We start from the raw sequence: 23,849 nt of genomic DNA on the forward strand, positions 1-23,849 counted from the left end.
ACAATGACTTCTCGGCTCGAAAATTGCCGTTGTCACGCATGAAGCACGTACCTTTACTAAGTCGTCATCATCCTCGCTTCATGAATTCTTTTTCTCCATACCTTCGAACAGTGACGGGGTTGTTGTACTCATCCCTGGTGGATACAGCTGACGCCATCCTTCATACCCACATGAACACACACCCACCCGTGGGGCAAACTTTGACGCAACTCCATGACGCGGCCCTGGAACATAAGTTTTGACGGAAGCGAAAGTCAAAAGGATACATCTCTTGCATTTGTATTCCTGTACATGCCCTATCTACAATGCTGCTCATAGATTTTCGCCTCCGTAACCCACAAAGCGCGGAGGACAAATCAGCACAAGGCCTTGAGACCTTGACAAACCCACACGCACACAATAGCCAGCCGGTTTCATCACATCCCGGTAATCGTATATATACACAAGTAGAGGGCTCCTTCCCTCCTGAGATTATCCAACGTAAAGTTCCTAACATGTCTCGATATAGGGCTCATCCAGACAAATCCACTTCCAGAACTTTGGTGTGGGATTCAAGCCCGCAAAAGGAGGGAGTAAAAAAGAAAAAAGGGCACAACTGCGCCCCGAGTATACAATTCGCGGAAAGAGATCGGTAGAGCGGTCGCAAAGAGTCGCCGCGATGATGCCGAAGATGAAGAACGCCCGCCAACGCCATGCCGTCATGCAAGAACTCGTATGAGAAGGGATGCTATACGCGCTCGTGTCGTATCTAGTTGTCGTACGTCGAGGGTAACGATTTGCCGCCGCAATCGGGGATCTTAAGCCCGGGCTTCAGTTTGCGGTTGACGTCCATGAGACCCCACTTGTCTTCCCACTCTTTGCCCTTTTCGTTATACTGGATCTTCCATGGCTCGTCAAAGGCTGAGAACCTGGGGATGCATTAGCGACAGTCTATCAGAGCTGGGTGACACGAAGACTTACCAAAAGTACTCTGTTCCGTTAGTGAGACTCGGGCAAACCCAGTCTTCCATAAACTGGTTCATTTCGTCAATACCGGCAACAGAGCCTCCGGCGCAAGTGTCCGCCGCACCACAGTCGGTGCCACCTCCAGATGGCCAGCCAACCTCGGCAATTACCTGGTGGATGTCATTCTGGGTTGCGGTCAATGACACGTCGTGGGTTTGCCAGAAGTTCCAGGTCCAGGCAGCCGCTTCCTTGACGTCGACACCGGCAAAGAAGGGGTGAACGTTTGACATGACAATGTCAACCTTGGTAGCCATGTCGCCAGTCCAGTTGTCACCCAGATCAGCCATTGCGACAGGCAACTGGCAGCTGTGGTCCGAGATGTTCTTGCGGAAATCGGAAATGTGTCCCAGCAGCTCAGTCTCAGACAGGTCCTTGCGGTAAAGTACCTCGTTACCAATGATGATACCCTTGAAGTAGTCGCAGCCATAGTCATCGAGAATGTCCCATGTTTGGGAAATCTGTCGCTCTGTTGTAGTGTCATTCTTGTCGAGCCATACACCAAGCCAGATCTTCATGGTATCCTTGATTTCCAGGCGGTCGATGGCGTGGATAAGCATCTGTGTTTGGTTGCAGTCGGTACCGTACAAGCGGACTGAGTTGGTCAGTTGCGACATGACGGCCAAGTCTCGAGTGATGTTGTTCTGCGATGGTCCGACGTGGAGACAGTCTGGGTACTGTGTGTTCAGAGGAGTATAATCCATGCCGGGGAACACTTTGTGCAAATCGGCGTTGTTCATCAAGGCCTTGATCTCGGAAGAGTCCTTGCCAAGGTCCTCCTTGTTGTCTTTGGCGATATCGTCAGCAGATTGAGCAGACTTAGCAGCTCCGTCCTTGGCACCGCCACCCTTTCCGACGGTGGCACCGAGGACACCGCCTAGAATTGCACCTGCGAGGATGAGGGTGATGATGGCGATTGCGATCCACATGCGCTTCTTCCTCTTCTTCAAGTCGTCTTCTGCTTTCCAACTTGCAACCTTTTCTGGGACGAGCTCCCCACTTCCGTTGACCATGGGCACGGCGTCGTACTTGGTACCATCGCGTGAGGCAGCAAAAGCACCAGCGCCGGCAGCGGCAGCAACACCTCCGTTGTTTATCGATGATCCTGGCGAGCCATTGCGACTGCTGCCGTCCCGCGAGCCACCGAATGGCACGAAAGAGCGTCGCTTGTTCTGTGGAGAGTTGTGGTCTGGGCCCATTCCCCAGTCGTCATCGTTGTCGACATCGAGCGGGTTGATCTGGCCCATCTGCGGCGCGAGGTTCTGGGCGGACGAAGAGTAGCGGTTGTAAGGCGTGTCGGCGTAGGGGACGCCGCTGTGGGGGGAGTGTGGCATGCTGTACATGGAGCTGTCACTCGAGTACATGCCGCCGACCAGTGGTGCGCCGGAGCCGTAGGAGCGTTGCGAGTACATTGGGCGAGGAACCATGGGTTGGTCGTGACCATTGGGGTCATTGAAGGGTGATGACTGCGAGTTCCTGTTGGGAACGCCCATGGGCCGTCCTGGGCCAGCCATGCCTCGTGCAGCGTGGAGGCCGCTCTCGCGTGGGTGGGAGGAAGCGACGCCGCTGGCAATGCCGTTGATGCCGCCGCCCGGAGCAGTCTCGCCCATGTTGTCTGAGCCGGGAGTGACGCCTGGGGTCGAGTAGTCGGAGTAGTTGTTGGGGTCGGTATACTGGCGCTGGGCGTGGAGGCCTACAGGAGTGCGATGGGCTGGCGGAGGCGGCGGATTGTCGTCGGACGGGAGGGAGTCGTTCTGCTGTCCTAATGGCCAGGCCTGGGGTTGCTGGAAAGCCATTGTGAGTGCTTGTTCGAGGTTTTGCTACACACCTCGCGTGCAGAGGCGAAAACAACCTGCGCGGGCAACGCTTGGTGGAGGTAGCGGACGGCGGCGCGCCGCTCTGCGGATCGAATGGAGGCGGACTATCGCTGGGCCTGGCTAGTGTTTGCGGCGCGGAACACGGTTGGCTGGGTGGTTTGTTCTTCACGGCTGGGGACCTCGCAGGGATCCGGGCAGAACGAGCGAAAAAGATAATGCAGAGGCAGCGTTTCGCAGAGGCGCAGGCGCGGTCGCAGTGGTGGAGAGAAAGTCGGAGTCGTCGTGTGGCCGAGATGATGCAGGTGTGTTAGTCGGGTAGCACGGCGCTGGCACAACAGAGGCTGACGGCTGCGACTGCTCGAGGCGCTAGCCCGCTAATTCACCCAGGAAACCACCACAGAACCCACTGTGACGTCTCCGCCAATGCACCAGCCCCAAACACACTCAACAGGTTTTGCGACAAGATAACGCCTATACCGACTGCCCGCCTTTCCCTCCGACAATGGCCCTTTTGGCGCCTCCGCCGGCCTTGTCGCGCTGCATCGCACGCGTCCACATCACGATCTCCCTCGTGCCTGCCTCGTCCTGCGCTGTGTTTCCTCGCGCCTGCCTGTGCGCCCAATGCAGGCAAGAGCGATATGCCCTCAACCAGAACAAGCAGTTGCAGTGAGGCCTTGGCGCAGCCGCGGGAAGCCCCATCCATAACGGCAAGTGCAAGCAAGGGTGGGCCAGAGGCAATTTCCCATATCAGTTGGACCTTTCACGTTTATTGCCGCGAAGCCTCTCTGGTATTCTCCCTTTAATCCCCTGCTCATCCTGCACGCCTTGCATGTCGTCTGCTTTCGATTCCGCTGCCTGCAACTGTCATGGACGTCTTGTCCGCATTCTTTCCACGTTCTATTCCTAGCTCCTCGTGTCAGCCGCTACCGCAAACGGCTCCACCGTGGAATCTGGAGCGACCTGCTTTAACCCATTTAGTCTGCATTCAACGCTGCATAGCCTCATAGTCGCCTTCGTCTTTTCGGCTTTTTCACGCACTCCCACCTGCTCATTCAACGTCGTTGTCTCAGCCTGGGCATGCGCGACATCCAACGCCCTTGTAGCGATCTGACCGTCGTGGTGAAACACAAACACCACATCAAGATCGCCATCGGTCCCCGGCTGATAAGGCATGTGGTGCTCACCACTCGCTCCTACCCCGCGCCATTGAGCAAATCTAATCCCGCCGTGCATTCGGCGCCGCGTCAGCGTCAAGTCATCCTACCAGACTCTAGCAGCCTCGACTTCTCTGGCTCGACTGTCAACACGCGCAGCCTCCCAGCCTCTCGCCCGCTGCATACTTCATGTACCACGTCACGTTTCTGCAGTCACAGTATTGGCCTACATGCACCACGCCGCGCAATACATCTTCGCACGTTCTCATGTCTATGTTAACCACATTTCACCGATTGCAGCAAGCCAAGCTTCAATGGTAAGCCGGACCATGTTTCACATTGCCCACAAAAGCAACTAGGGCGATTCACCCAGATAAATTTAACTTCTGTCCACAATCTTTCACGTTCAAGGTCGAATTCGATACTTGCGAAGGCAGATTTCCATCATCTCTTTGACCTGCATGTGCTAGAAGATCGCCACGCTTCCATTTCTGGGCCTAGAAATTCGGGTAATGTTCGCGCTCCATCCTGTATTTATCAGTTCGTCTGCGATCCCCGCATAGTCTTTTACGATCTGTACAAGCATCGTTGAGTATGCTATGATGTGAAGAGTTGACCTGATGATCAATATCTGCTCACGAACGCGTCCACGTAACGGCACGGACATGGCGCAAATACAACCTCATACGTGAACGGCTTCAAATAGCCAGTACTCCTCGGAGTTGGAGCAAGGGAAAGTACATGTCTCGGCGTAATCAACCTCCGATTGTATCTTCACGGCACGATAACATTGGAAGGCAACTGGGAGAATGGACGCCTCGTCGAGTCTAAGCCCAGAAGGTGTATCGCTTGGCGCATGATTTTCCTAATTCAGACATCTCCATCATCACAACGAGGACGCCAGCCTTGATGATAAAACGGGAAGAAGAGTATCGAGAAACATTTGCGTATATATATTTCTCTTCTTGCAACTCAGCCAAGTTTTCCATCTTAACTTCCCAAATATTACATTTTACGGTATCTTCTGAAGCAATGCCACCCCACTCAACAATCCACACCACCATCGTCAGCCTAACCACCGGCCCCCCTCTCGTCATCGCCATCATAGGCGGAACCTCAGGCATCGGATCCTACATCGCCAAAGCCTTTGCCTCCGTCTACCGCAACTCTAAATCCAAACTACGCGTCTACATCGTCGGCCGCAACGCCTCACGCGCAGAAGCCCTGCTTGCAGAAGTGCGCTCCACAAGCCCAGGTTCAGAATGGCGGTTCATGAGAGCCCACGACCTGGCGCTGATGAGCGAAGTCGACGCCATATGTGCGCAAATCAAAAAGCATGAAGAAGAGCAGCCATTGAACGGAGGAGAACCAAGGATAGATTTGCTTTACATGACGCAAGCAGAGTCACCACTCGCACCATCACCACGTAGGTCTTTTCTATCTTCATTCGCTTCCAGCAAGAAGTGAGCCGTAACAATCACAATCCACACCGCCCCAACTGACCAACCCCACCAGCAACAAAAGAAGGCCTCGACACCCAAGTCTCCCTCTTGTACTACTCTCGCATCCGCTTCATCCTCGGTCTAACGCCGCTCCTACTGCGCTCTCAGAACCCCACTGGCGCCCACGTCATCTCCGTCTTCGCAGGCACAATCGAAGACTCCATCTCCCCGTCTGCCCTTCCTATCGGCCCACCAACGCCGGAAAAGCATGGCGTCACATCAGTCCGCACGCACGTCTCTTTCATGAAGACGTTCATGTTCGAGGCACTGGCTGAGGAACACGCTGGCAAGATCGCTTTTGTACATGTCTACCCTGGCTTGGTTGACGGTCCAACATTCCTAAGTAAGGCAAATCCTCTTTGGTTTCGCGTGCTGTGGCGCGTGGCTAAGGTATTCATGGCATGGTACATGACGAGTCCAACGGTGTGTGGTGAGGTCATGGTGTTTCTGTGCATGAGCCGGTATCCCGCGCGGGGCGTTGACGTGGGAGGGAAGACGGTGGCTGATGTGGCGTTTAGTAGTACGAGGGAGAGGGGCGGTGGTGCGTATGCGGTGGGCCAAAGGGGTGATGAGAAGAAGCAAGTTAGTTATGCGAAGCTCAGGAAGAGTGACACCAGGGACAGGGTTTGGAAACATACCATGGGTGTGTTGGAGAGTGTTCTGGGGATGCGAGAGTAAGTAGGATGGGGGCGTTGTATGTGATGAAACATCCGTATATGAACTATGTGGAAAAAGAACGGTGGAGATATTAGACTGAAGATTGGAGCGCGTAGTTTTGTACCTTGCACCATGCTACATAGACAACAGGCGTATTTATAACGACTACCTTTATGTACGACTCCTCCGGCGGAACATGATTCCGCAATTCAAAAAGACACAAAGCAGTCACAGCTGCCAGAGGTGTCCACAATTCCATTCTTGCGCCATATTACCACTGAAAGTATGGAGACTGTACAGATCAGGCTGATTATCGGCAAACTCTGCGTAGAGCCCAGAAAAGTCGCTGAGGTATTGTCTGGCACTTCCTCCATGGCCTCCTGGCGCATAGGCTATCGGAAGCGGTTTGAGCGTTTGCTCCGAAGCGACAGGGCGGGTACTCGTAGTGTTTGGGAGGGGGGGCGTATCGCGGACGGTTTTTTACGCTTAGCTAGCGATTCATCGTCGTCTCGTTCATACTGATGACCGCTGTTGGTAAGCTTGGGTGGCAACAGCTGCTCCATGCAAGCAGCCATTATTCTCTTGGTGGTGGAATGTAATTCGTAAATTCGTCCTGGGGATGATTCGGGTAGTTGTACGCAGTTCAGCGCCAACGATAGCAGGATGATGTCTTTGAGATCATCTGCTTTGCCACGACCCGATCTCGCGACGAGATAGTTGATATTCCGCTGTACCTTTGCGCTCAGTACTTTTTCGTTGTGTCCGGACCATTTGGTGCTCTAGGTACCGACCATTCGAGCTAGCCTGGCGAAGATGTCTGATGCGTTGGCATACTGTGAGAGCAGCCCACAGAGTGTCCTTTTTACACAACCAATAGTAAAGGTCCTTTTGTAGGGGTGACGTATCTGTAAGCGCTTGAGGGTAATAGAACTTTTGATAGGAGATAATGGCCACAGATGAATCGACACATTGTATCTAGGCCTCCGCGACTTCTTGCTATCAAGTTGTTAGCACAAACATTACTCCAGAGTAAGTAGGAGACCCCAAAGTCTTAGAAGAATGTTAGAGGAATTCCGCGATCACCCCCAAGATATTTTCGCCTGCGTGTGATAGCTAAGAGAATACGTACTAACGATAAGTCAGCTAGTTATCTTGTAAAGTATCTGTGGCAGCTACTTTACCCTAGTATTCCTGAAAACCGAAAAGAAGTGGTTTGTATAAATATAATAGGACTTGTCGAACGTAGAAGTCAAGGAGAATGCGATGCAGTAATCCGCCTCGATCGCTGGTTGTTGGTTGGCTGTGTTGCAAGCTGAGAGTCAATGGTAGGGAGCACCAGCATCTTTGGATTTCACACGCTACTTCAATCGCTTCGTTCACATCGGGGATCGAGCGTTGTACAACCCAGAAAGCCTTGACCCGTTGCGGAAGAGACATAGCAAGAGATACCTGATAGAGACTGTCTGTCAGATCGCACAAGGGACGGGGAGAAGGAAGCTTCGCCGAAGACTCGTCAAAATCTTCGTCGTTCAGATTTGCCGGTACCGGACAGTAGGATCCAAGCTCGGGGATCACCAAGGGTATACCCGTCATGACGGCTGTTTGTACTTCCGATTCCAAAACAGACGCCCATAGCCGCTTTTGCATCTCCATCTGGTACGGCGAAACATGCTTTATGTTCGCAGGATCCGAGTGTAAACCCATGATCATAGCTGAACGCAGCAGGGCACCGCTGGAGCTCCAAAGTTGGGCGGTGCCTTACGCGCATGGTACGCTCAAAATTCTGGAAGGATATGGAAACCAGCTTGTCACAGTATGGCTTTGGTGGTAGGGACTCCCATAGCTTTGGTAATGGAGGCGAGCATCCAAAATCATGCTTGCGCTCAGAGGGCAAGATGAGATCTCTTTTTGATTTGCTTTGAAGAAATTTGAATTTCTTTGCAGAGGCCATCAACTGCTCATCACTAGCCATCTTGTTGAGGAAGTCTTTGACATTGGGGAACTGTGTTCAGTCAATGATGCTTTCCAATTCTCTTGCCTGATTAAGGAGCGTAATTTTGTCATTCTGCCCATGATCTACCTCCTTCAGCCACGACTGTACCAAGTAGAGGTGGGCACGTTGTTGGTGTTAACGGCTCGACCTCTGCTTTTACAGGGTGTTCACGCTCACGCGCCACGTGATCCATGTCAGCATCTGCGGAGGCTCAAGGCCTAGGCGTGATAACAAATCCCACCAGCACAGGCCAAAGAATTGTTGATGCGACGTCTGGCAATGGATGCGAAGGATGCCTCGTGTCTAGCGACTCTGGATGTAATTGCCGTATTGGAGTTTGCGGCTAAAAACATGTTAGGGATGCGCGGACGGGTCTTTCCTCAAACTGCAAGCAAAGCGGCAAGCTAATGCACGTCTGCGGCGTAGTCGAGGTGTCCACTAACCCCTGGCAGGGACGGCATTTAGACGTTGGTCGAGTGTCCGAGATCCAAAGACACTCTCGAGTTGTCTGTCTAAAGGTAGCTAGGTAGCTTCATGGTCGTATAAGAGGAAGGATATCAGTGACGAAGACATGCCTAAAGCCTACGGTGCACCTGATGAGAGATGCTGAAAGGGTTACAGCTAACGTAGCCTACAAAAAGGTCTGTCATAGCATGTGTGCCATGATGGGAACCACGGTTCAAAGCACGTGGCACTATATCAGCGGTTGACACGTGAAGCTCGATGGTCGTACCGACTGTCGCGTGTGTTCGTGTTGAGAGTTGAGTGTGGTGAAGGAGTCTGGAAGGCGGCAGTGACGTCTAGCTTCATTCGCCTAGAACCCCACACCGAAGGTCCCTGAGACCAACGGCGAGATTTGCCCGCCATAACAACACGTAGCTTCCCAATCCGCAAGTAGCAATTGGCATACATTCCACACATCAAGTGCGTCTCCCATAAACACCCATTGGAATATTGACCCCATTTTGGTATCTCGTGCAGGTAAGTGCAAGGGAACAGCTGCGTGGCCCCACCTGCATCTGAAGCTCTTTGGACACAGTAGCTAATAGCTCCCCTCGCGTTCTGCAGCTATCCGACGTCCATCATGAGCAACCTCTTCGAAGCCAAGGTCAAGAGCGTCCTCTCCGGCGATACCGTCGTCCTCCACAACATCAACAACCCAAAAGCAGAGCGCACACTGAGCTTAGCCTTTGTCAGCGCGCCGAGACTGCGACGAGAGGGAGACGAGCCCTTTGCCTTCGAGTCACGCGACTACCTCCGCCGTCTGCTTGTAGGCAAAGTCGTCCGCTTCCAAGTCCTCTACAAGATCCCGACGGGCGCGAACCGCGAATATGGCCTCATCGTCACACCGAACAAGGAGATACTCCCGCAACAAGCCGTCGCGGCGGGCTGGGTGAAGCTGCGCGACGACGCCGGCCGCAAGGAAGACTCGGATGAGGCTGCGAACCTACTCGAGCGACTACAAGTAGATGAGGCACGCGCTAGGGCAGACTCCAAGGGCCTCTGGGCGGAGACTGGCGGCAGGATCAACTCGTCGTCAGAGCTGAGTGATGCGACGAAGTTCGTGGAGCAGAACAAGGGCAAGGATATCGATTCGATTGTCGAAAAGGTCCTGTCCGGCGACCGCCTCATTGTGCGATTCCTCCTGTCGCCCACCGAGCACGTACAAACAATGGTCCTCCTCGCCGGTGTCCGCGCTCCCGCAACACAGCGAACAAATCCTTCCGACGGGAAGGTGCAGCCAGCCGAGCCGTTCGGCGACGACGCTCAACAATTTGTCGAGACAAGGCTGTTACAGCGAGGAGTCCTCGTTGAGGTTCTGGGAACAACACCTAATGGCCAAATTGTCGCAGACGTCAAGCATCCCACCCAGGGCAGCATCACACCTTTCCTGCTCAAGAACGGCTTGGCCAAATGTACCGACCACCACACCACCCTCCTCGGCCAGAAGATGGGCATACTCAGGGGCGCTGAGAAGCAGGCAAAGGACGGCCGCCTGGGTGTATACAAGGAACACGTTGCGCCCAAGATCAGCAAGGCTGGAGAGCAAGAAGCCACCGTTAGCCGTGTTCAGAGCGCAGACACCATCTTCATCCGGAACAAGACGGGCGCGGAGAAGCGCATCAACCTCAGCAGCGTCCGCCAACCCAAGCCTACGGATCCCAAGCAATCGCCATGGGTAGCGGAGGCCAAGGAGTTCTTGCGCAAGAAGCTCATCGGCAAGCATGTCAAGTTCCACGTAGACGGAAAGCGGCCGGCAACTGAGGGCTATGACGAGCGCGAAATGTGTACAGTCACCTTCTCGGGCAAGAACGTTGGTCTGATGCTTGTAGAGAGCGGTATGGCTTCCGTCATCCGCCACCGACAAGACGACGCCGACAGGAGCCCGATCTATGACGATCTTCTCCTTGCCGAGTCCACCGCGCAAGCTGAAAAGAAGGGTCTCTGGTCAGACAAGTCGCCCTCTGTCAAGCAGTATGTCGACTACTCGGAGTCGCTTGAGAAGGCCAAGCGCCAACTCACTTTGCTTTCGCGCCAACGCAAGGTACCAGCCATTGTCGATTTCGTCAAGTCTGGCTCGCGCTTCACTGTACTAGTACCTCGCGAGAACGCCAAGCTCACCTTCGTCCTCTCCGGTATCCGCGCACCTCGATCAGCGAGAAATGAAAGCGAAAAGGGCGAACCCTTCGGCAAGGAGGCTCATGAATTCGCGAACCGCCGCTGCCAACAGCGAGACGTCGAGATCGATGTCGAGGACTGTGACAAGGTCGGTGGCTTCATTGGCACCCTGTACATCAACCGTGAGAATTTTGCGAAGACGCTGGTTGAGGAAGGTCTGGCTACTGTACATGTCTACTCAGCAGAGAAGTCTGGAAATGCAAACGAACTATTCGCAGCTGAGCAGAAGGCCAAGGACGCACGAAAGAACCTGTGGCAAGACTACGACCCTTCTCAAGAAGAAGAGGACGGCGAGGCAGCGGTAGCCACCGAACCTACCAATGGCGACGCCGCACCGTCAAGAAAGGCAGACTACCGCGATGTTATGATCACCCACGTCGAAGACGACGGAAGGCTTCGTCTCCAACAGATTGGCAGCGGTACATCAGCGCTGACATCACTCATGAGCGCCTTCAGCAAGTTCCACCTCAACCCTGCAAATAGCAGTGGCTTGCCAGACGCACCCAAGGCGGGCGAGTTTGTAGCAGCCAAGTTCACTGCCGACGACCAGTGGTACCGTGCGCGCATTCGACGCAACGACCGAGAGAACAAGAAGGCTGAGGTTGTCTACATCGACTACGGTAACTCAGAGACAATCCCGTGGTCTCGCCTTCGCCCTCTCTCACAAGCCGAGTTCCTGCCATCGAAGCTGAAGCCACAGGCTGTAGAGGCGCAGCTGGCGTTTATCCAACTCCCTGGCAACTCGGAGTACCTTGCCGATGCTGTCAGCTTCATCTCTCAGGAGACAGCTGACCGTGAGCTCGTCGCAAGAGTCGAGGCCACCGAGAAGGACGGCATGCTTTGGGTCACACTGTACAACCCCGACCAGAGCAAAGACGGCACGGAGAGCATCAACGCCGACATTCTCAGCGAAGGTCTTGCGATGGTCCCAAAGAAGCTGCGCCCGTGGGAGCGCTCGCCCAACGTGCTGGCTGCCATGAAGAAGAAGCAGGACGTGGCCAAGGAGGAGCGCCGCGGTCAGTGGGAGTATGGTGATCTCACTGAGGACTAAGCCTGTACATAGTTTGCGGTTGCAGAGCATGGAAAATAGCGGCATCGAATGGGAACAATGTACAATAAAAGCATGTATCACGATTTGCGCACAAGCGACACTCTCACGTTCACATGTGCTACCAAATATGCCTCGTGATGGAGGCCTGGCACCGAAGCTGCGAAGACGGCCAGGTGGAGGCTTAGGCGGAGATGACGACGAGGTGATTGGCGGCTTCGGCCATCCCCCACCCATCCACGGCAGCGCGCTGAGGCGGTGCCTGTAGGCAACCACCAAAATGCACCCCAGTCACGCTGAACACGGGTCTTGCGCCATGACGACTACCTTCCAGGCAGGCGCATTGCAAACATCCTTCATGTCTTTACACACGCGCACTTAACATCCGCCCATCTTCGCTCGTCGCGCGTCAGAATACCCGTTGCGACACGTCCTAGGCAGTCGCGGCCATGGAGACCATCAGTCGACTACCCCGACGCCTGACACAGCTCTACTCCGACACCAAAACCACATGCGATGCCGTCGTGGAGCAGGATGCCAAAGACACGCCCGAGTCGCATGCGCTGCACCGCAAGTTCAGAATACAGAAGGACCGGCTGATAACATGGGGCGTGGACTGGAGCGACAACTCCAAAGGAAAGCAGGTCGACATCGATGAGAGCGTGGAAGAGGCAGGCATGACGGAGACGGTCACAAGCGTGCTCGGAACCATCAAGGAAATCCTCGATGAGGCGGAACAGATGCACCCGGGCACATCTGCTGCGGGTGGGGGAAAGACAATGTCTGGAGAGAAGAGCCGGCCTGACCTTCCCTCGTGGGCGGCCGCCGACAGGTCACGTTACGAGGACCTCATCAAGGACCTCACCACCTCTATCGACATACTCTATGACCTCTCACGAAACCGTAGAGTCCAAAGAAGCAACGAGCGTGGTATTAGTCCAGGAAAAGCTACACCGCATCACAGCACATCTACTCCTGTCTTCTTGTCGCCTGACTACAACGCCTCTGACCTGACGCTCGTCAATCCTGCTACCTTCCCTCTGAATGCACATACCCCCAGATCTCATCTTCCACCCAAGCTAGATCCTGCAGACCTAATCCTCCCCGACGAGGAGCCTCCGCCATACGAGAGTGTTGGAACTACTTCTGTTCGCGTCATCGGCCGCCTGCGGTCTCGCCACAGTTCCACCAACCCCTGGAAAACGGATGGCAACAGGGACATAGAGACTTGCGTCTTGATTGACTACGCGTGTTACGACCCCGCCTACCGTCTCACTGGAGTCTCTCCATCCACCCAGCGCCTTGAGAGCCTTCTGTCAATACTGACAAAGCTTTCCAACAACCAGTCCTTCCACGGGACCCTCAAGTGCCTTGGCTATTTCGAAGATCCAAAGCAGCCGCGCTTTGGCCTGGTCTTCGAGCTGCCCACCTCAGTCTACTCTGGGCCAGCCGATTCCCACAAGCCAGTCGACGAGCTCAAGCCAGTGACGCTGCTCAGTGTATTGCAGACGGGCTCCAAGTCTTTGCACAACCCCAACAGTGCCACCCCGCCACTTGAAGACCGCTTTCGTCTAGCTTTCACGCTCGCCTTGACCTTTAGCAAAATCCACGGCGACAACTTTCTCCACGAAGACGTCAATAGCAGCAACATCATGGTCTTCAAGAAGAGCAAAAGGCAGTCTGCAAATAGCAGAGCATTGCAATACTCGCTGCGATCGCCTGTCATATGTTCCTTCGATCTATTCTCTGACTTTGACATCGACACCGACAAGGCGAAACCAACACTGAACATCTACCGGCATCCGGAGGACCCCAAGTTCACTGGAAGTCAAGACCAAAAGTACAATGCCAACTTTGATCTCTATGGCTTGGGGCTGGTGCTACTCGAAATAGGATTGTGGCAGCCTCTACTAGACCTGTGGAAGCAAAAGTACACCCTGAGCGACTTCAAGCAACGGATAGAAGATGTGTACATCCGTAGACTCGCTTCCAAATGCGGAACAGCCTACATGCAGGTTGTGCGCGACTGCTTCTGGGCAGCTGATGTCAAGGGCGACAATGCGATTGATGTTCCGCAGGTTTACACTCGCATCCTAACCAGACTGCAACGCTGCTGCATGCTGGATGAGTCGGAACCCGGGTTTGACTTGAGCGAATTGAGACCGGGCGCTACACCTGTGCAGCAAGCATCTCCGTTGAAGCGCAAGAGCGCGAGCCAGCCACAAATCGTCACCGATGGCCAGTCAAGTCCATCCTATAGGAGCGCAAAGCGATGGGCACTGGAAAAGGGTACGCAAGCCTTGGAAAGGACCAAGTCTCTCTCGAAGAAGTCACCAGATCTTTCATTGGCTCGTAATCCATCACGGAGCTCGCAACACTCCATCCGGAAGAGCATCTCAGAAAGTCTACGCATGATGAGCCCTAAAGAAGAAGCATCGGAGATGGAGTGGGAACAGAAAGATCCTCTAGAAGAATCAGGCACTCTCGTCGCAACCCCACCGAATTCGCAAGACCCAAGCGATAACTCTTCGCTGTACAGAGAGCGCGTGGCGACTGCCGCTTCAACGATTCAGCGTGCATGGCGACAATCGCGCACCCCTTCCAATGGATGCACAACGCTACAAGACTACAAAGACAAGATTACCATCATCCAAAAGGCATGGCGCCAGACAAAGCAGAAACGCAGTAATAACACCGTCTCGGCACTCGTTAGTGACGGACTGCGACACTGGCCGCAAGCTACTCTTGGCTATCCAACACCTGAACCAGAGATCCAGAGTAGGACGGTAGATTCGAGTGAGAGCTACGTCACTTCGTCTATACAAATCGAGACCGATATCGAGCCAATCTCTCGGCCGAAGCTTCGTCTCTTCCCAGTCAAATTTACACCTGAGATTGTGGAAGAGTGGCACTCATCCATGTTGCCCCGCCTTGAGCGTTTGATAGAACGGGCGCTCAAGGATTCTGAAGAGACTGTCAGCATTGATCTCGTCGCCATCGGAGAAGTACTAGAGAAAGCCAAGCCTACTGTGTTTGTTACCTGTACTAGTGTGGCAAAGGTCAAAGTCATTCTCAGCCGTCGCTTCCGCTTTGATGAGAACGTGTATGACCTCAAGGTCCGGAGAGGAAAGATCAGGCGGTCGAAGATGAGCCGTTCCTCGCGCCGCACTAGGCCACCCCATCGATCGATGATGAACACCGACTCCTACGATGCGGACATGGCTGTGATGAACCCTTACCATCAGGATCGTCCTTTATGCGGGGCTTCTATTGGAGCCTTCAACGGTGAACACCTGCCTCCAGTGTCCTATGGTGGTGTCATTTTGGTCGACGATGAGCCGCTTGGCATGAGCGTCCATCACCTACTCGACGCGCCGTCCGAAGATGAGGATGACGTTGGCGAAGAGCCTGATAGTCCCTATCCGAGCGATGTGATGCTGTCCAGTGCAGCGAACAACCCTTGGTTGATGGGAATGGGTGCGCAACCGGATCTTCATCTAGAGTCGGATGAGCCCGCTGGAATGTGGGATCTCGAACTTTCGGACGACGAGGACATGAGAAGCGAAGACGATGACGCTGACCTTGACTCATTCGACTTCTCCGACAGTGAGCTTGAGTCTGATGATGACTCTGCGGGTATGTCGATCCGACACTTCACACAAGTTACAAACGCTAATTCCGTTTCAGACATGGCAGATTCTCATATTTCGCACGCAACCATGGGCGACATTGACGGCATCGCGCCAGGGGAAGGCGAGGAGATAAAGATTACACAACCAGCCATCGATGACGTAGGCGCAGACTTCTTCCCCTGCGAAGAAGACCGCGACGACGACCATCTCTCCTCGCACGAACTAGGCCATGTCCACGCCTCTTCTGGCATCCGCCGTTGGAAACGCGACGGCATCCTACACGAAATCGACTGGGCGCTTCTCAAACTCAGGAAAGATCGCCTCCAGCCCTATAACATCTGCCAAGGAGGCCGCCGCTTCTGCCTGGGCACCATGACACCAGAACAACGCGCCATAGCGTCCAAGCTGGAGAAGCCGGTCAACCGCCGCAACTACACACCCGAAGAGGACGAGTACCCCAACGGCGTAGCCCCCGCGTCCACCCTCGGTGGCATGTCGGTACACTGCTTCGGCCGCACAACCGGTCTCCAACCGGGCATGGTCAGCAGCGTCATGTCCGCCGTCCGCATCTACCACCGCAAATCCTTCTCCCGCTCGTGGCACGTTGCTGGCGGGTTTGGTATTGGCGGCGACAGCGGAGCCTGGGTCGTACAAAACGGTCACCACAAAGTCGTCGGCCACGTGCTTGCCTTTTGCCAAAAGAACAAGATCGCTTACATCTGTCCCATGGAAGTCCTTCTTGAGGATATCAAGCGCACCCTAGGCGCCAAGCGTATCTACCTCCCTGGTTCTGTAGAGCAGACGCTGTACAAAGCCAAGAAGGCGAGACACCATGATATTATCGAAGACCTGGGGTCGCGGGTGCAGGGTCTAGGTATAATAGACTCTGCGGTCGATGTTAGGGAGAGTCTCAGTTCGGGGCCGCCGGGTAATGGCGGTTTATGGGAGAGTCTGGAGAATGGTGGAAACAGCGATAAGGAGAACACAAGGTCGACTATGCGGAGCATTATGCGTGTCAACGAGGGGAGAGATGGGGGGTTGGAGATGAGTGTCAAGTAGGAGTAAGTGGATGGTGTTGATTAGGCGTTCGGGAGGACGGTATGGGAAGGGGGAGGTTATACCCTGTTGTTTTATTGATATTCGTTCGAATCGGGAAATCTATACTTCTATTCATGTCAAAGTTCACAACCGCAACGTCAATGATAGGAGGGCGTTAACTCCAAACCCTGCCTCCAATGTCCTTACACAAAGTCTCAACATCCTCTCCTTTCTTCACTCTCGCCCAGTACTCTTCTATCTCGGCCGGATAGCCTGTCTCGTTGAGTGGTCTCGTCCACTCACTCGTCTTGCTCCGCGCTACACCGCCCCAGTAAGCCATCCTCTCTGGACGCTTCCCGTCTCTGTTTGAGGCGAAGTGGATGAGCAGAGATGCAGGACGCGCTAATGGCGGTTTACCGGGCTTGTCTGGATTGGGTGGGAAGCCATTGAACCACCGTTGAGGCACGTAAGCAACGGCCGAGGAGAAGTATGGCTGTGAGTCGCAAGATGATTAGTTAATGTACCGAGTAGAGTGGAGATACTTTGTCACCTACACGTCTGATAGTTTCTTCCATAGCACTCTGCTCACTATACTTCAACTGTATATCAGGATCATACTCCTTCAGGCTCAATGCTGCCGAGAAGAGACGTATCGCCCACTCGTTTACTCTGATGAAAAAGACGCCGTTGTTAAGACCATGCCGATCATTCGTCACCACTAGATTAACCTTTTGATCCGGTGGCAAGAAGACTTGCAACGGAATATTCGGATTCATCAAGATGGTGTCGCGATCATGCCAGAAAAGCCAATCCAGCCGTTCCGCAGCCGGTTTAGCAAGTTCAGCTCCAAGAATCGCGAGCAGGAAGGCATGTTTGGACCAAAGACCAGGCAGCATGCGTTCGCGCAGTATGAACTCAGGGTACCCGTAGAGGTCATTGTGGACCTGGTGAGAAGCGATGGCGGCTTCATAGACGGGATCTTCCGGCCCGAATGAGGCTGTTACTTTGCCGATGCGTGGGGAAGACTGTGATGACAGCGCAGATGCAGACGATGCGGAAACGGAACCAAGATGCGGAACATGTGTAGGTAGGAATTTGCTTGAGACGGATGTTCTTGTCGAGAAAAGGAAGATGGCACCAAAGCCCAGAATAAGCAAAGTGGCGTATTTCCAGAATCGAGAAGAGGCTCTTGGAAGGGAATAACGGGAACACGGGGCTTGGTTGTCGTCAGACCATACGCTGGATATGGAACTGCGCCGGCTTTCGCTCATGGTGTGTGGCCGTTAGTGAGCAGCGCAGGACCGTGGCAACTGTGACTAAGAAGGGAGGAGAGCGTCATGTGGAATTGGCTGAAGGCATCGATGTGGAGCTGAGTAAGGTACTGAGTAGGGTTCGAAGTACGTGTTATGAGAGATTTTGGAACTCGAAATTGAAATAGAACCTTTGACGTTGTTTAGCGATTTCGAGAGATGTCAATGGTCAAGGAGCTTTGCTACTGCCAGGGCAGTCGGTCTGAGATGCCAATCGCGCCGACCGGAGGCCTAACCGACTGCGCCTTCTCAGCTAATGCAGCTAAGTGCTTATGCTGGCGTGGCTGCAAGGTGAAACGCGTACGTATGTCAACGCCATTAACTATTGAGTATGCGGAGGCTTGGAGGCTAGGAGCCCGCATCACAGTGAAGCACACGCGATTTTGGTAGTTGTTGGTCTGTAGCAGCCATCTAGCTTTCGCATGAGAGCGCCTGACAAGGAAGAACAGCTGCTGAGCGGGAACTCGGGAATCCGGCATGGCATTGTTGGAGGCAGCGGCAAGCTCAGTAAATGCGGGAGCACCATTTGATGGAGGTGCTGATACTGATTGCGTCAAGGCAACGTTCGGCTGTCACTGCCTGCTGCAGCGGCGCTGCCAAGCCGCTAACGGTGTCTGATCTCCAAACACTGCAAGACACCGTGTGAAACTCCAGCCTCATGGCACCTCGACATCGCCAAGCCCATCAGAGTGAACCGTGGCGATAACATTCAGCTGTGTGTCGCGTCATTTCCGTGTCAAAATTGCTTCCGCAGCCGATAACGAGGAGATACAACCGATAGAGCACACAACAGGCTGTCCGTCTTCGTCTGTCTATCCTCTTCGTGTTGATTTTGAGTCGTCGCATCGGCTTGCCCCCTCAACCTCGGGAAACATGTTCTAGAAGGTCGAAACAGGTGACATCAGGTGGCATTGAGCCTTTTACTGCGCTTCGAAAAAGTCGACGATATCTCAGGCTCCCGAATATGCTGGTCGTATCGTCGAAAGATAATGTACGGGACGTGGCTTTGGATGTCTAGAAGAGTGTATGGGCTTCGACTGCTCCCTCCATAGGGCTACAGCTAATGGAGCCTAGGATGACTTTTTTGCTGATGGTCTAATGATACCGCGACATTTTGATCACTAAAAGTCAACACAGATATCGTTTGTACCGGCCAAGATGGTTCGAATATGACCAAGGAACTGCACTGCGATACGATCGAGATTGACTATCCCCAGATGCTTGGCTCCTCTGAGGTCGTCAGATATAGTAGCTGGTACTCTCTAACTGTCGATTGCAGCTGGCTTGCAAGTCTCGCGCAGCTTGCTAGACAGTCAAAATATAAAGCAATCCCAACATACGCCGCTGATACTAGACATGATGGATACGAAGAGAGCTTGGGGAGCGTACTTGACTGACAGAGTAGTCCGTTGAGGCTGGTTGGAAGCTGCGAGAGAATTGATAGGGTAAATGAAAGACTTTGTTGCTGACCAAAAGTACCACCGAGAGTATATGCGACGTCCTTTGTCCAGGCTTCCTTCGTCGAACGTATCTCAGTCGCTACCTCAATCCTACTGGCACAACCTCGTCGACCTGTTAGGCTTGCATCCGCATGTCTATGAAGCCTTCATAGTACAGTGGATCAAGTACGTGCTTCTGGGGGCCCACTTTGCGACGGCTTCAAAGCTTCGCGTGGCTGGTCTGATATCTCCGTGTACGGATGGTTGGGCGCTACTGGGACCAAAGAGGAAGCGCTAGTGCGAGAGCAGATGTGGCGCAGCCCCTGAAGTGGTCTGTTCTTTGGCGAACACCACGAACATCTGGGTCATGAACAGTCGGGCAGGGTGCGAGATCAGAGCACAGCATATCTATGCATTCCATGAAACATCTCTGGTATGCTGGAGACGAAAGCGTAAAACGCACTCTCGACAGGCATGTATGTGTTCAATCGCTGCAAGATTTGCTTCACTGTTTACATTACAATACACTCTACTTTTGCAAGCAGACTCTAATGCTTGACTGCTTACACGAGGCTCGCTCTCACGATCAATAATCACCCGAACTGGACGTGCATTCAGAGGACGGGATCTTCTCGAAAACCACACTATTGGACACGCAATGGCCACAAGGTCTAGAATGAAGGTTTAAAATAGACAGAGGGATCTTATTGGATACTGGAAGCACATTTGCCATCTATACCTTGAACGCGCTACAGACAAGCTTACCTTTGACCGCGTATACCGGGGTATCAAGCTTTCTGCCAAGTCGGGAAAGGCCCACTCAAACGGTACCCTTACTCCTCCTCCTGGTCCGCCGTTGAGGGGTTCAGCATGCATAAAAGTACATTTGAAAACTCGGTGAGCGGACTTCTAGTAAGACAAAGTCTCATGAGTGTCATCGGACAAGGAACTCCTGGAAGACTGCGTGTAAGATCTCGATAATGCCCTTCCTTTCAGACTTCGTGCAGCTCACGATGGATCGGCCTAAGATGGCACCGTATAACTCCGGAGCTTGTACTTCGTATTCGTATGTACATTTGGGTCGACGAGCTCTACCGAACGGTATGCTCATGCATTGCGCACGTGTCGCATTCTAGAGCTCAACACCCTCGGATTCAGGGTACCAAGTAAGCAAGCGAGCGGCAGACTCTATCGTCTCAGTATCTCAGGGGCGTATGTCTCCCTGACCAAAATGTCCGCTTGGTGAGTATATATGGACGACAGTGTCTCCCATCTCAGGTCTTCACCCACATCTTCTCTCTAATCATCAACACCTCTTTCCTACACTCTTTTTTCTTACATTATCTCACCCCAGTCATTCGTTATACACGATCTTATTACATCTAATATCTAATTTTAACAACACCCATCATCACCATGAAGTACGCACTCATCTTCGTTGCCACTGCCGCTGCCCACGAGGCCTACGGTGGATACGGTGCGCAAGCAGAGTCCAGCTCCGTCGTCAAGCCGAGCACCTCCGCAAAGCCCATCGGATACACGACTATCGTGCCAGGCTATGGCAAGCAGCCGGTCACTGTGACCACTCAGCATCAGCCGTACCCTACCTGCGTGTCTCCCGCCTACGGTGGTCAGGACTGCGCCAAGTGGGATGAGGATGCCTACGTATCGACTGTGATCAAGGACTACGACAACAACTACGCTACGATCACCAAGACCGCGCAGCCCGTTGTTGTCTACCACACCAAGAAGACCATCACCCACTCCGCTACTGCAACAAGCGGCTACGCAGCGCCCACTGGCCTTGCCTCCAGGAACGGCACTGAAGGCTGCTGGTACGAGCTCTACGAGAAGATTGAGTCGGTCCCATACAACCAACTCGGTCCTCACGCACTTCCTGGATACCCTGGTTCTGGCCTTTACAAGGAGGGCGAGCAGAAGCAACCAGTCAACGTCAAGGAGTACAAGGGCGGAAAGTGGTCTGAGTACGTCCACGAGTACTCTTACGGCACTCCTAAGCCTGAGGTCACCACTTACGAGAAGCCCGGTGTCTACACTGTCCCAAGCAAGGACGTCACAGTTGACCACCCTGTCACTTACCCAGCCGAGGCCACCAAGACTGCGAAGGCCGGCGAGACCTGCACGTACGGAGGCCAGTACATCGAGGCCAAGCAGACCGGTTACATCACTGGCGCTTACGGTGCCTACGAGACGAAGGTCAACGGTGGCAAGACTGTCACCGAGACAGTGATCAAGCACACCACAATCTATGCTTCCACCACCGGCAACTACGAGGTCGCGAAGCCCACCACCACTGTCTATGACCACGATACCGAGGTCGCATACCCCACTGCTAAACACTACGAGGCGGGTGTCTACCACCATGAAGCTCAGACTGTCACCATCACCAAGCCTGGACAAGCCTACACTTGCGAGTACGAGCAGACCAAGAAGCACGAGGCCACCTCAGCACCTGCGAAGAGCAGCGGTCATGCGGCCTACCCTACCTCCGCCTCCGCTCCCGCTCACGACAACTCTTACGGCCACAACAAGCCATCTGCTACTCCCAAGCAGCCTACTGAGGGTGAGAACAAGTACCCCTCCTACCCCGCCGGTCCTATGAACGGACACTCATCCTCAGTCCACGAAGCCTACCCAGCTTCCACCCCTTCTTACCCCAAGAAGCCTACTGAGGGCGAGAACAACTACCCCTCTTACCCTGCCGGTCCGGTCAACGGTCACTCATCGTCTTCGGTCCAGGAGTCTTACCCAGCTTCCACCCCCGCCAATGTCTACTCCAAGCCATCCTACAACGGTGGAAACGCCTATGGCAACAACGGAAAGTCTACCATGGCTACCGTCTCCACCAAGGAGTACCCGCACCCGGAGTCCACCCCTGCCTACGGCACTGTTTCGTCTGCCGTTGCCAGCTCTACCCCTTGCGAGAGCAGCACTGCTTCAGTTACCCCTGCTTCATCTTCCGTCTACAGCGCTTCCAGCCCCGCTGCCGTTAGCTCTGCTCCGGCCTATGGTACTGATTCGTCTGTAGTTGCTAGCTCTACCCCTTGCGAGAGCAGCACTGCCTCAGTCACACCTGCCAAGTCTTCCAGCTACAGCGCTTCTTCTCCCGCTGCTGTGTACTCCAAGCCCTCATACAACGGCAACACCGGCTACGGTGAGAACGTCAAGTCGACTCTCTCCACTATCTCTACCAAGCCTTACCCTGCGTCCACCCCCGTAGAACACTACCCTGCGAGCGCCAGCTCTACTCCTTGCGAGAGCAGCACCGCATCCGTCACACCCGCCAGCTCGTCCGTCTACAGTGCCCCGGTCTACAGCCAGGCTACCCCGAGCCCAGCTAAGTCTTCGTCCACCAGCACCGAGGTCTACGGCCAGGCTTCCTCGACCCCTTGCTCTTCTTCTGTGCAGTCGACCCCGACTCCCGTCCAGCCCACTTCCACTCCTGTCTACGAGAACGCATACCCCGCTGGCGCCACCTCTACCCCTTGCGAGAGCGACAAGCCTTCCGCTACTCCTGCTGTTCCTGCCGCATACACCCCCGCCCCTGCTGAGGGCTACGGCAAGACCCAGACTGGCTACTCCAGGCGTAGTGGAATGAGCCAGCGCCGCGCTGCGCAGTAAAAAAGTCCTGTTCTTCTGTAAATAATTTCGTTGTGTTAAAGATGTATTGAGAAGTACTTAGAGGAGGATGATCGAGTCAGTAGATGTGTATGTAGGATTCAATGAGAAGTCTTGCATCGAATTGCCTGGTGTCTGTGTGTATGATATGCGCTGAATCATTTGTGATTGAGCTGAGAAAATGGAGACTCGTTGGTTGTTGACGTCCACTTGTCGGTCCTACCCTACGAAGATACCACATAGGATTTCAGAACGGCTACTAATCCGAACAATCCGTAGAGGACAAGGCAAGACTTAGCGAGCGGGAATTGGTGTTGCATGAAGTGGGGCGGTCTAGCAAATGGAAAAAGCTGTGTCGAAGCGAGAGCGGGGTTCAATTGCGGCTTCCAGCGATGTCATGATGGATATTTCGACAGCAGGCCTTCACCCGTGAGTCTTGTCAATCTTACTAAGTACATAAGTTATAATTTTTGGCGAGTTTCCATCAAGCATTCTTGGTCCAACGGTAGGATAATTGCCTTCCAAGCAATTGGCCCGGGTTCGAGTACGTTCTATTCCAAATCCAACATCAACAACATCTCACTAACATGCAACAGCTCCCGGAGGATGCACAGCTCCTTCTCACGATTGCAACGTTGACTACTTTTTTGCACTTCGGAAGCCAAGTTCCGCTTTTGCAATCGACATGCCTGCAGTGAACTAACTTTTTTTTTTTGGATCTGAAACTCTCTTGAGATATTCTAAAAGTGCTCTACAATGTACATTGAACCCGCTATCACTAAGTGTGTGCTGCAGGCCTAGAGCTGGCTAAACTCTTGGGCGCGACACCACAATGCGGGCTGCTGTCTTTGTTATCAAGCACCATCTCGCTTCTAACTTATGGCTGATTAGGTAGCAACACAGGTCATCAAAGTGGACAGGCCTAGAGCAATTGCTTGG

The 23,849-nt window shown here is 53.7% G+C and overlaps 7 protein-coding genes and 1 pseudogene across 8 annotated transcripts; 5 read left to right on the forward strand and 3 right to left on the reverse strand.

Moving 5' to 3' along the window:
• Nucleotides 1-263: 263 nt before the first annotated feature.
• BKA58DRAFT_463795 (endo-beta-1,3-glucanase) lies at nt 264-3,207 on the reverse strand. Its single transcript, XM_046174886.1, has 2 exons — nt 961-3,207; nt 264-908 (listed from the first exon to the last, which is right to left on the reverse strand). Exons 1-2 carry the CDS (start codon nt 2,796-2,798, stop codon nt 749-751), a joined length of 1,998 nt encoding a protein of 665 aa, XP_046030631.1. The 5' UTR covers nt 2,799-3,207; the 3' UTR covers nt 264-748.
• A 1,798-nt stretch (nt 3,208-5,005) lies between these two features.
• BKA58DRAFT_396116 (uncharacterized protein) lies at nt 5,006-6,153 on the forward strand (the record flags this gene model as incomplete). Its single annotated transcript, XM_046171340.1, has 2 exons — nt 5,006-5,399; nt 5,489-6,153. 2 exons carry the CDS (start codon nt 5,006-5,008, stop codon nt 6,151-6,153), a joined length of 1,059 nt encoding a protein of 352 aa, XP_046030632.1.
• A 738-nt stretch (nt 6,154-6,891) lies between these two features.
• Nucleotides 6,892-7,941, reverse strand: BKA58DRAFT_7227 (uncharacterized protein). The gene is made up of 2 exons (XM_046175801.1): nt 7,314-7,941; nt 6,892-7,128 (listed from the first exon to the last, which is right to left on the reverse strand). The coding sequence occupies exon 1, from the start codon at nt 7,840-7,842 to the stop codon at nt 7,315-7,317; it is 528 nt and encodes a 175-aa protein (XP_046030633.1). The 5' UTR covers nt 7,843-7,941; the 3' UTR covers nt 6,892-7,128; nt 7,314.
• A 1,052-nt stretch (nt 7,942-8,993) lies between these two features.
• Nucleotides 8,994-11,956, forward strand: BKA58DRAFT_350077 (uncharacterized protein). Its single transcript, XM_046168507.1, has 2 exons — nt 8,994-9,106; nt 9,194-11,956. Exon 2 carries the CDS (start codon nt 9,210-9,212, stop codon nt 11,853-11,855), a length of 2,646 nt encoding a protein of 881 aa, XP_046030634.1. The 5' UTR covers nt 8,994-9,106; nt 9,194-9,209; the 3' UTR covers nt 11,856-11,956.
• Nucleotides 11,957-12,301: 345 nt separating this feature from the next.
• On the forward strand, nt 12,302-16,543 carry BKA58DRAFT_303420 (uncharacterized protein; the record flags this gene model as incomplete). Its single annotated transcript, XM_046166968.1, has 2 exons — nt 12,302-15,488; nt 15,540-16,543. 2 exons carry the CDS (start codon nt 12,302-12,304, stop codon nt 16,541-16,543), a joined length of 4,191 nt encoding a protein of 1,396 aa, XP_046030635.1.
• Nucleotides 16,544-16,620: 77 nt separating this feature from the next.
• On the reverse strand, nt 16,621-17,903 carry BKA58DRAFT_7265 (uncharacterized protein). The gene is made up of 2 exons (XM_046175812.1): nt 17,077-17,903; nt 16,621-17,015 (listed from the first exon to the last, which is right to left on the reverse strand). The coding sequence occupies exons 1-2, from the start codon at nt 17,791-17,793 to the stop codon at nt 16,698-16,700; spliced, it is 1,035 nt and encodes a 344-aa protein (XP_046030636.1). The 5' UTR covers nt 17,794-17,903; the 3' UTR covers nt 16,621-16,697.
• Nucleotides 17,904-20,482: 2,579 nt separating this feature from the next.
• Nucleotides 20,483-22,913, forward strand: BKA58DRAFT_350081 (uncharacterized protein; the record flags this gene model as incomplete). Its single annotated transcript, XM_046168508.1, has 2 exons — nt 20,483-21,996; nt 22,513-22,913. The coding sequence occupies exons 1-2, from the start codon at nt 20,688-20,690 to the stop codon at nt 22,911-22,913; spliced, it is 1,710 nt and encodes a 569-aa protein (XP_046030637.1). The 5' UTR covers nt 20,483-20,687.
• A 485-nt stretch (nt 22,914-23,398) lies between these two features.
• On the forward strand, nt 23,399-23,469 carry BKA58DRAFT_t1 (annotated as a pseudogene). The gene has a single exon. The product of its transcript is annotated as a tRNA-OTHER (tRNA).
• Nucleotides 23,470-23,849: the final 380 nt, after the last annotated feature.

This window comes from Alternaria rosae (assembly GCF_020736505.1).
Source record: "Alternaria rosae strain MPI-PUGE-AT-0040 chromosome Unknown BKA58scaffold_1, whole genome shotgun sequence".
Classification (NCBI taxonomy): Eukaryota; Fungi; Ascomycota; class Dothideomycetes; order Pleosporales; family Pleosporaceae; genus Alternaria; species Alternaria rosae.